This window comes from Meleagris gallopavo, chromosome 4 (genome assembly GCF_000146605.3).
Source record: "Meleagris gallopavo isolate NT-WF06-2002-E0010 breed Aviagen turkey brand Nicholas breeding stock chromosome 4, Turkey_5.1, whole genome shotgun sequence".
In the NCBI taxonomy this organism is placed as follows: domain Eukaryota; kingdom Metazoa; phylum Chordata; class Aves; order Galliformes; family Phasianidae; genus Meleagris; species Meleagris gallopavo.
This window is the reverse complement of record NC_015014.2, coordinates 40,412,305-40,423,997: the sequence shown is the minus strand read 5'-3', so window position 1 is coordinate 40,423,997 and position 11,693 is coordinate 40,412,305. Positions and strand designations below refer to the sequence as shown.

Here is an 11,693-nt window from a genome sequence, read left to right as displayed (position 1 = left end):
GGCCGCGGCGGGTGGGCAAAGCCGCAGCGACATCTGTCTGGTTAACGGGGCGTCCTTTCCTTTAGGGAAAGTGCTCTAGAAGACAAAGCATCGCTCTACTGGAAAAGTGAGGGCAATACCGTTTCAGAAGTGAATGGTACAAAAGTCTTCAACTATGGTAAGAATGCGAAAGCAATTGTCATCCGGCATTCCCTTATCCTCGCGATGTGTACCAGGCGATTGACAAATCAAGAACACTATCTCAGAGTTCAAGTTCTACACTTGAGCAGTTAAGACATACATATGTGATACATCGGTATATGTATGTGTTCTTTTCCGAGAACTCATTAATACATGCTAATGTCCTGCTGGGTGTGCATGGTAGAGGCCGATGGTGGTTCTTAAACTGGTCACTTCCTCCTCATTTTTCCATCATCATCTTCATCACGGTGACTTTTTGTTGGCCTGTTGTTTTTCCCCAGTTTGGCAAATTTCCATTACTTGTTAGGTTGTAATGAGCAGCTCTCTTAGTACACTGTAGCCCAAAACAATATATGGGAAATCTGAGGAAAAAGTCCTTGCACCTTGTGGGCATGAAGATAAAAGTAGTCTATTATGTCTCCAGTGCTTCTCATGAAGCAGAATCATTAAGGGAAACAAGGTTGTCATTGAGGGAAGCAACCAACCAAAGCTAAAATAGAAAGTTTAAAACTAGTACGCATTAATTCCTTTTGCTAATTATATTGGTCCTTAAACTAATGTACTGATCCCTATTGCTAAACCAGCCTATATCACGTAACTTCAGTGCTTACATAAACCTTCATTAATCTCACTAGAATGTATGTTAACAGCAATCACCTCAGCTTTTGCAGCATTGTAGTTTTCCAACTCTCAGCCTCACAGTTGCGAAAGTGTACCTCTGAGGCACACAGAACATTGTTGTAGGCTAGTCCAGGAATGCGCATTTAAAGCCAAATTCCTGATGGATCTTGATTTCTGAGTTCTGACTCGCACTAGCCAAAACCAAGTGGTTTTGGAGCACGTGAGCTGGATTTGTGTTGTATGACAGTACACAGGAAGATGAACTCAGTAGCATGCTGGCATTCCAGTCACAGAAAGGCAGTCCAGAACGTGTGGGGCAGCATGGGCATTAGAGCCCAGGAAATGCTTCACTTTTAGCATTTTCCAACTGATTCACTGCATTTGTTAGTGTTTATGTAGCCACTACAAACATTTTTTTCCTAAGTTAGAGGTTTAATAGGCATACCCTATGTTAGAGGTCTTGTAGCCTATCCTGTCTGGCTTACAATCCTGATAGATAAGCTAGTTTTTAGAATTAAACACAGTGTCTGTTTAACTGTCATTTTTGGTTTCTTTGACTTCTCTGTTGTCTGTTCATCATGCCTCTCTTGGTTCTGAGTTTAATGTTGTTTTTTTTCTTTAAAAGTCTGTCATAGCAGATGGTTTGATGTCTGAGTTACCTATGAAAAGCTATGATGTTGTTTGTGACACTGATTTGAAGTCAGCATTCTTGAGTAAGATGATAGCTTGTTTTTGACTTGCAGTGCAGTACACTAACATGCTTGCTTTCTTTTTTTTTTAAGATCGTGTCTTTCATTCTTGCGACAACACTCAGCAAGTATATGAAGATGTAGCTGTGCCAATTATACAGTCAGCTGTGCAAGGTTACAATGGTAAGTCTTAAAATTGTACTTAACTCCTGTTTGTAATGTAACTTCTAAATAATGAACAAAATGTAACCATCTTCCTAGGCACAATCTTTGCCTATGGACAAACTGCCTCAGGGAAGACATACACAATGATGGGAAACAAAGATTCCCTGGGCATTATTCCTAAGGCAATTCAACACGTCTTCAAAATTATTTGTGAGGTGAGTGTCCCTATGAATCTGAAGTAACTGAAAGGGCTAGCAATATATCTGAATATTATAGAGAAATGAGTTTTACTATTAAGGAACTTATGAAGGAAACAAACTGTATTTGGGCTCTATGTTGCAGTTGTTTTGTTAAGCTTGCAGGGATGTGATTAGTTAAAAATAACATCGTAGCTGGAATCAAGTCAATAACAAAATAGTTCTCACGAAACTTGAATTATCAGCATAGACAAGGTAATGTGGAACTTCATTATTTATTCTGCTATTTTAAAACTTTCTCCAAAAATTAGCAATATGAAAGACTTGATTTTTTTAAACTATGTAGAATATGAAAAAGAATTTACTTATTTCAGGTGTTCAAAAGAATCACAGGCAGATTGGCCAATTTTAATAGTTCCTAGTCTGTGAATTTTGGTAGAACATGGACTGCAACCATACTAGAAAGAATTCCCTAGGACTGTGCTATATAAACATAAGATGCTGAAGCCCTCTGTGCTGGGAAATGGAAGAGCAGACTGATAAGAGAATGTTAGAAACAGTGTGTAAGAAACTGACTTGATATTATATTATCAATATTATTGATATTGATATTGGAACGGTTGCTTAAATTTTCTTGATAATCTGAGTCCACTAGAGATGGCTTTGCTGAACCCTGAACTTCAAATGTGCAACTCTGTTGGTTCTTCTGAGAAAGAGCAGTGGCTTTGATATATCTGGCTTTTGTCCAACATTAGTGTAGTTATTATCTGTACAGACATGCGTGAAATCCAGGTGGATTGGTGTATTATACAGCATATCTTCAGATTAATGAATGTGTATTATGTCATCGCTTGTGTATTGGGAAGACTTCTGTGTAACAAGTGCAGCATACCAAGGGCCTAAATCCTGCAATGTAATTAGGTATAAGGAGAAGGTATAAATTAGAACATCACTTGCAGAATACTTTTGCCTTGAGGGTTTCAGGTTATTGATATCAGTTATGTGCTATGTCAACTGTTCCTGTGAGGTGCAGAGTATTTTAGAATCAACAAAAATAGACTCTAAGCCAAGAAAACTTTCCATGGTGCTGTAATCCACTGTGCAGCCTTCATCCTAGTGTTCTTTACTGTGGAGGTAGCAAAAGAAGCAGCAGCAGAGAAGAAAATCCAAGTAAAAAGAGAGTGAAGTCAAGGTACACAGAAAGAAAAGAGCATAAACAGGGGGTGGATTTAGTATGGAAAGGATAGCTAAGTGGGAGATCTATTGCCACACTTCCATAGAGCTGTGTAGAAACTTGCTTTTTTAGCTTACTGAAGATGACACATTGTTAATGCAGCTTGGAAGAGGTCTGTATTTGTAGATGCTTGTGTGGAAAGAATATAGTGGAAATAAATTTGTGAAATGATATCCAAGTATATAACTTTGAGTTTAGAATACTTGCATTAAAAGCTGTTCATTCCGTAGGCTGATTTGATTTTTATTTTTTTTCTTCCTGTGATCATTAGATCCCAGATAGAGAATTCTTATTAAGAGTTTCCTATATGGAAATCTACAACGAGACCATCACAGATTTGCTTTGCAGTATAAGGAAAAAAAAGCCTCTAGGAATTCGTGAAGATGTTAATGTAAGTAGATGTTATGTTAATGCAAGGGATTGTTATGTAGCATAGCACTTGTATTTGTATGGTACTGGGGGGGAAAAAAGCTTTCAGAGGCATCTAGTAAAAAAATGTTTCCATATGAAATTGTGTAATTGTCTTCAAAGTTAGCAGAAGGGCAGTTGATGTAATAGAATAACAACAGTGAAGTCAAGCTTGTTGTTGCTGGCTTAGCAGAATACATGTTTATAAATGTTGGCTTATTCTTTAAGCTTTCCAAGAGAATATATTTTTATTTAATAAAAATAGTGAATACTTGAGAGTTGTCTCAGTAATGGAGCTACAGAAATGATATTGATCCCCTAGCTCCATGTTATAGAAGTCTTCAAAAAGATACACAGAATTGCTTTAATAGCATTGTTATATGATCTACAAAATCAATACACTTTTCTTCTACTTCTAATCATTAGATAAAAATCATAGAACATATTTAGGAAGATAAACCATAGGAAAAAATAAATTACATAAATGCCATCCTTTGTTTCTCTATGCTAAGCTTTGCAGCCAACAAACTGGATATTTATTTATTTATTTTGATTACCTAAATTGACCAATGTTTTTGGAGTCTGGGGAGAGCTTGTTTTTATTAACTATATGATTATGACCTTGTAACATTAAGGTAAATATTTTTCTGTACTTTTTCTTAGGGAATTTCCCTTACTAATTTTATTTTTAGAACATTTTTTAGATTTTTTTTTCATCCTCCTTTTTAAGTAATAGTTCTGATGTAAGTCTAAATTTTCATTACTTGCGTTCAGAGGAAAATTAAAGAAAAAAAGATATTCAACTAGTTAACTTTTAGTTATGATAACTTTATGTATTCATGTCAATTTTAGAGTTCGGTAAATTATTTATTACTGTTTTTTTGTTGTCATTGTTTGTATTTTTGAAGAGAAATACATATGTTGAAGACCTGATTGAAGAGGTGGTTGTTTCTCCCGAACAAGTTATGGAGTGGATCAGGAAAGGAGAGAGTAAGTTGTTTAGCCAATGCCAGCTGATATTCTAGAAAAGCGTTAAATTGCATAGAATCATGGATGTCTCTTCAAAATCTTATTCAGAAATCAGTTTTTTGGAATATAAACAGAAGTATTTCAATATTGCTTTTTTGACAGAAAATCGCCACTACGGAGAAACAAAAATGAACGAACACAGCAGCCGTTCTCACACCATCTTCAGAATGGTAAAAAGTTCACTATGAGAATGCTGGATTTTTTATTACTTTAAATGACAGCTTATTGTTTCCCTCTTCTTCTAGATAATTGAAAGCAGAGAACGGAGTGATCCTGCAAATGCAAACTGTGATGGAGCAGTGATGGTGTCCCATTTGGTAAGATGTTATTAAATTGGTATTTAAGTAGAGAGTTTACAGTTGCAGTTTGTAAGAAGAATGTTATTTTATAATGACATTATTAGCATGTCTTGTTGTTAATTTCTATCAGACATTTCTTACATATGTGTCATATTTCTCATCATCTGTGTAGAGGGAGATTCCATGTGTGTTATCTGGAGGATATCCTCCCACCAAAGGAATTCTGATGTGTAATATCTGAGTGAGCTATTGCCCACTTTTTTTCCCATCTCTTCATTGCTAGTGAACCTATGCTTCCACCTCTCCATCTCCTGCATTGCTGTTGCATGTGATTGTGTAATAGCCTCTATTAACGAGGAGGGAACTCTTTTTTGGCCTTCCTGTTCTGGTACTGCTTGGTGAAGTTAGTACAGGACTTCACACTTCTGAAACAGAAGCCATTAAAATCAATGGCTACTTGCTCAGCCAAGTCCTTGTGGGATGCTATGAAGTTGTAGTCAATTTTGAACCATATTCAGAGTGAAGTTTTTTCTCCTGACCTCTAATTTTTACTTGCACTATGCTCAGAATGGCAGTGAAGAAGAGAGACAGCTGATTCTGCTTCTTAAGGCTTGAATTTGTAGTTAACACCTCTGTATTGAGAAATGATCTTTGCTTTTTACCAAGCAAAGGGGAAGCTGCACTGCAAGGATAAAATACCATTCAGAGTAGCATTAATTGAATTCATACAATCTTGTTTTGTATCCTTAAGCACATTGAAAGTGGTGGTTGATGTTTTATGGAGCTACTGGTTATTTCCAGTGATAAGAGCACTGAGTGTGTGTTTGTTTTTTCTGAAGAATAATTTTAGTTTAAGTCTGTGCTAAGAATTTCATAAAAGTAAGAGAATCTTTAAAATAAATTACACCTAGAACTAACCTCTGATACATTTTATTTGCAGAATTTGGTAGATCTGGCAGGTAGTGAAAGAGCTAGTCAAACAGGATCTGAGGGTGAGTGTTAGATGATGCTCTTCATATGACCATTTCTGTTATTTTAACCTTTAATTAGAGCCTATGATGGAGAGGAAATTATGTATGTGCTGTTATTTATAAATAGTATCCATTCTACTTGGACGGCAGGGTCTGCACAGGGAAATACTGGAAATATGATACAGGGTGAACAATTCAGTACTAATATGGCTTTTCTAGAGTAGCAGATCCAGCAACTAAAAGAGTGAAGAAATTTTGCAGTAAAGAAATCCTTAGAAGCTTATAGGGACTGTTAAATTCAGAGCTGTAATCTAAATGGCTCTGTTAACAATCAAGCTTAATTTAAATGACAGCATGAAGCACAAAAATGCTTGTAACTTTTTTTAATTAAAAGTATTACTAGAATAACACAGGTTAATATTCTCTCTTAGTAAAGAATAACCAGGAAGCTGTATCAAAACCTGGCTTGTTATATTTAGATTCTACTAGATGTTTTTGTATATGCTAGTATCATCAAAATATGATTGTCTAAATATGATAGGAACTTTGCAGATAGTTTGTTTCTATGGCCCTGACTGCCTATAAATTAAAGATTAGTGTTAGTTTCTGATAGATGACTACTTTGATTCATCTTGACTATTCTAGAGGATTTAATGCTGGCTACTTGTGGGTCACTGTGTGGTGTGGTACTTATTTAACTTTGGCACTATCCTTCTCATAATAATGCTACAGAAAAACTTGCTGAAAATGTGTAGTTCTTGTTTTGCAACTAAAGCATTGTGTAATGCCTAGGCGTCCGACTGAAGGAGGGCTGCAATATAAACCGGAGCTTGTTCATTCTGGGACAAGTTATCAAAAAACTTTGTGATGACCCATCTGGGTAAGCTGTTCTGTGACATCAGTCATTAATAGATCATACATAAAGAACTTTAATTGTATTAAAATTATATTTAGTATTGATTACTCTTTCAAATAATCCGTCAATTTTAGAACACACATTTGCTTTTCTGTACAGTAATATCATATATTTCTTCATTTTCTTTCTTCTCACTTTCCTACCAGTTTCATAAATTACAGAGACAGCAAGCTGACTCGAATTTTGCAGAACTCCCTTGGAGGAAATGCGAAGACAGTTATTATTTGCACAGTAACTCCTGTTTCTTTTGATGAGACACTCAGCACGCTCCAGGTAAAAGTTCTTGCCTGTTTTTAAGTGTTATTCTGACTAGACTTAATATTAATGGCTTAGGGGAAAAATGTAGTGGATGGGGGCTTGAATCTTCCAAAGGCTCTCTATTCACTTGGGGCATGAAGAACATCTAGACTGTACTCTGTGTCTCTTCCCATTCACTTTGTTATACTAGGCTGGCTAGCTTGAAGCCTTTTAGCAGTTGAAACAAAGCTTTCTCTCCTGCCTCAGTGGCAGTAGATAAATTCTGTTCTCTCTTGTTTTCCTTTTGCAAACAGAACTGCAAGTCTTTAATAACATTTTAGGCAGCTTCTACAAGAACAGAGAGTAACTGAACCTAGTGATGAGCTTTATATTAATTAAAAATCATTAGATGTAATTTTGGTTAAATGTGTTTTTTCTTTATCAGTCAACTACCGTTTAAAATCTGTTGGGGAAAAATGAGAGAGTTACACTTTTGATTTATTTAACTATTGTACATGAGAGAATATGGTTGATCTTCCAGTTTGCCAATACAGCCAAAAGAATGAAGAACACTCCAAAAGTCAACGAAGTGCTTGATGATGATGCCCTGCTGAAGAGATATCGCAAAGAAATTCTAGACTTGAAAAAGCAACTGGAGGAAGTATGAATTTTAGTGCATTTACTACATAAATATACACGTGTGTATATATACACATTTGTGTTTCTTTTTATAGTGTGTATATATAAAGTGTAGTGTATACACAGTATGTAGTGTATAGTATCTGTAAAATGTGTGTATGTACTTTTATGCATGTATACTGATATCTATTTTAAAACATTTTTCTAGAATCGAAACCAATTAAATCACCTATCACAATTAAAAGCTCCACATGATGTTTTGTTTCTCCCCTTTTACTTGATGTTCAGCTAAAGCTGCAATAAGCTGCAACTGTATAAGATCACTGGCAACATCTATATCACATATAGGCTGAACATTCATTTTGGAAGTGGATAGTAGCAACTTCCCACCAAACACCAAGCTCAAGTTCAACTTTGTCCAAAAAAGATAGTATTTTGCTGATGAGAATCTTGCAAATGTTGTAAGAGATTAGATTGTAAAATATAAAGCATGGGGAAAAAAAAAAAATCACAATTTGGCACATGTTGTTTTGATTACTTAACTCATCCAAAGATGTTTTATTTTTTGGGACTGAGGGAAGTCAGAGGAACATTTTAAAAATAAAAAGTCAGTGTTTTTCCCTAAAAAATTAGTTTGCAGTAAAAACTGCCACCTACGGATTTGCTCGTTATATTTTGAGATACTGAGTAGTCAGGAAAGTACTTACATTAAACACAGAAATATTTGTTGGAAAATCACACGAATATTAACATGTCTACAGATCACAAACTTATCATTAGGTTGTCAAATAGCTAGCTACTGCAACAGTCTCTTTACTACAGAATGAATTATCAATACCTAAAATTTTAAGAGATAACATGCATTAGAGAAGCATATTATTTAACAGTTGTAGCTCTGGAAGAGTTTCAGGCTTCTGCCACTGTAGAAAGGTGTATGGGAACCGCTGAATCACAGCCTGAACCTCTGATTGATTACCTGAGGCGAGCAATAAGTCAGCCCTGGGAGCACAGGTGAAGGCAATTCACCTGTGCTGCCGGAAGCAGTGGAGCTTGGCTCCACCTCTCCTAGACCCATTGAAGAGCTGACTACCAGTGGGGAAGGATCTCTTTCTGGAGATTCCTCCTTTTGGAGTTTTCCAGCAAGCCCAGGCAAGGGTAAGCCCTTTATCTATTCTTTTTGGTGTGATAACCTGCTTAGCCAAACTCTCTTGAATGTTTCTTAATTATAACAGCAGTATATTCATCGATTATACAAAAGTTCATCCTAAAACTGTTATGTTTGAAAGAATATTTTTTTAATAGAGAATTTTTAGGTCTCTAGAGTCTGTAGCTGATTTGCTTTGCAATTTTAACCTGGAAAATTGTAGACTGTTGTCAGTTTTTGTCAATGATTAGCAACAACTCTTTTAGACTTAAAGGAATATATGTACACGCTGTTACTTCTCAGTCTTGATAATTCTTTATAAACTACTCTTTCAAGTGATACACTTAATGTCATTATGTCATTACTGTTTCTATGGAAGGTGTCTATGAAGACTCAGCTCCATGCAATGGAAAAAGATCAGCTGGCTCACCTGTTGAAAGAAAAGAATTCTCTTCAAAAAGTGCAGGAGGATAGGATACGAAACTTAACTGAGATGCTGGTGACTTCTGCCTCATTTTCATCGAAACAGAATGCTAAAGTAAGTGCAGATTTCCTAGATCTTTTCTGTTAATTCTGAAATACTTGTCAAAAATTAATACAAATGAATAGGATAATAGTGAAAATGAAAAAAGCTTGAGTTAAACAGTCCTTAGCATCTGGTTTTAATATGATTATAAGTATGAATGATAGTCTAGGCAATTTTCACACGTGTTTTGAAGGAGTAAATTTTTAATATTTCTGAGTATTCAATGTTGCTTTGCTTTCAAACTGTCAAGCTATAGTTCAACTTTAAAGAAACTGCAAAAAACTAAGCAGCTGGTTGGGACACAGGACTGTTGGAACAGTAGACCAATCTCCATTTAGTGCTTCAATTTTACTTTCTGTAAATTCTTTTTATTTTCTCCCCTTTAAAGGCCAAGAGAAGAAGGAGAGTTACATGGGCTCCTGGTAAAATAAACCAGGAAAATGTGGACTATTTTGAAGATTTTGAAAAAACAACATTAACCACAACAAAAAAAATGAAAATGTCTCTGTCGTCACTACCAGATGCAGAGGATTGTAAGTATCATTTCTTTTTGTGCGGAAAATTCTGTGAAGCAGCACTGAAATGGAGACTTGAAAATGAAGAACAATCTTTATTTTACAAATCTAAATTAAAAATCCATTTTACTTGCTAATAATACATTTGGTTGACACTATGCTATTCAAACTGTTCTGTGAACCCAGAAAGCACTAACTTTGCTTTCAAAGGGAATTACATTTGTCTGTGAACAAAGAATACTGCCTGGAAGTGGAGTGGGTTCAGCAGCAATAATGCAGATAGTTACTGTGATGGAACTAAAACTGTTTAGTTTTTAAAAATGGAAACTTTGGAAGCTTTAGTCTTGCTATCCTAGGTGAAATAATAGGTAGGAAATCTGTCAGATAACTTCATAAGCATTGCTTAGCTTCTCAAAGGAAGTAAGAAAGTCACCTTTAAGAGCATAAGGGAGGTTTTCTCATTTCTTTGTTTTGTTAAGCAAATGTATTTGCTTGTAAGAAAACTTTAAAATATGTAGTGTTCTCTTAGATAAAATAGGAGGGAGGGGAGGAAGATAAGGAGTAAAACTCAGCATGTTAACAGATACAGAAAAGTCATTACTCAAAGATTAAACTCTAATTGAAGGAGTGACCAAGGAATAAAGAAAGCTGGAATGAAGATAAGAAAGTAACTGGGCACTATTGATACTGAATTGCATCTTTGTACAGTCTTACTACCCATTCATCATCTGTCAAGTTGCTTTAAATTTTTCTTTTGGGAAAGATATGTCTTGTCTTCAGATGTTGCAGAATGCTGTTACTTGGTCTTTTTCTTGACCCTTAAGTACTTTTTCTAATCTATAAATAAGTATATATTCTGGATTTTTTTAATCTTCATTAACTTGTGATAGGGTGATCAGTGTAAGCACAAGGACTGGATTAAAGTGCTGTTCACTTTCATAAAAGAAAATCAATCATGAGACTTAGAAATCCTACTGTGTGTTACATCTGTGTCATTGAATCATTATTTCTAATGTGATGAGACCTTTGATAAGAAAATTCTTGATTCCCAGTTAAAAACTTACTCAGTATTTTTTGATGCGTCTTCCTTTTCAGCGATGTTAATAGAGAGTTCTGAACGGGACAACGAATATTTTACTGTTCCTGATCAAATTCAAGATACAGAATGGATTGATGGACCAAACATGAACTGGGTAACATCATGTTATTTCAGTTTATCTTAATGTCCTGGTTTCAGCTTGGACTGAGTTCTTTCTTCATAGTGTCTGAAATGATGCTATGTTTTGGCTTTGGGAGAAAAATGGTGTTGATAACACAGGGATGTTTTAGTTGCTGAGCAGTGACCACAAAGAACTAAGGACATAACTTCTTGTGCTGTCCTATTAGCAAGGGGGGCTAAGGGGCATGGGGAGCTTGGAGGAGGTAGAACCAGGAAAGTTGACCTATAGTTGGCTAAAGAGATATTCCAAACCATTTGATATCATGTGGAAAAAGTCTAAAAACATGAGAGTTGGGTGGGCTACTGGCTTCCCACTGCTTATTGACTGGACGTCAGTTGCTGGGTGGTGAGCAATTGCTTGTGCATTGCTTGTTTTGTGAATATATTATTATCACTGTTACTATTACTGTTCTTTTTTCTTTCTTGTATGTCTCAGTGAATAGTTTTTATCTCAGCCCACAAGTTCCACTTTCTTGTTTTTGTTTGATTCTCTACTCTATCCCAGTGGGAGGGGAAAGTGAGTGAACAATTTCATTGTGCTTATAGCTGACTGCTGGATTAAACTACAACATTTAACACAGTGTATACACATTGCATGGTTCTCAGTAAGACAGCCTTATTCATTTGTAGAGCATCAATATTCTGTTAGTATCTGTAATAATTGTAACTTGTTAGTAAGAAAGTACCTTGGTCATCTCCGTGGA

At 35.6% G+C, this 11,693-nt stretch overlaps 1 protein-coding gene across 1 annotated transcript in view; it reads left to right on the top strand.

Annotated features, from left to right (window-relative positions):
* Positions 1-48: 48 nt before the first annotated feature.
* CENPE (centromere protein E) overlaps positions 49-11,693 on the top strand; it is a gene marked incomplete at its 5' end in the record, with an annotated part of 39,248 nt that continues 27,603 nt past the window's right edge. Inside the window, 14 exon segments of the mRNA XM_019615132.2 lie at positions 49-157; positions 1,584-1,673; positions 1,752-1,870; positions 3,358-3,477; positions 4,403-4,484; positions 4,626-4,693; positions 4,769-4,840; positions 5,763-5,814; positions 6,586-6,673; positions 6,856-6,982; positions 7,488-7,607; positions 9,109-9,267; positions 9,644-9,788; positions 10,866-10,963. Coding sequence (XP_019470677.1) covers positions 49-157; positions 1,584-1,673; positions 1,752-1,870; positions 3,358-3,477; positions 4,403-4,484; positions 4,626-4,693; positions 4,769-4,840; positions 5,763-5,814; positions 6,586-6,673; positions 6,856-6,982; positions 7,488-7,607; positions 9,109-9,267; positions 9,644-9,788; positions 10,866-10,963 — 1,449 coding nt within the window.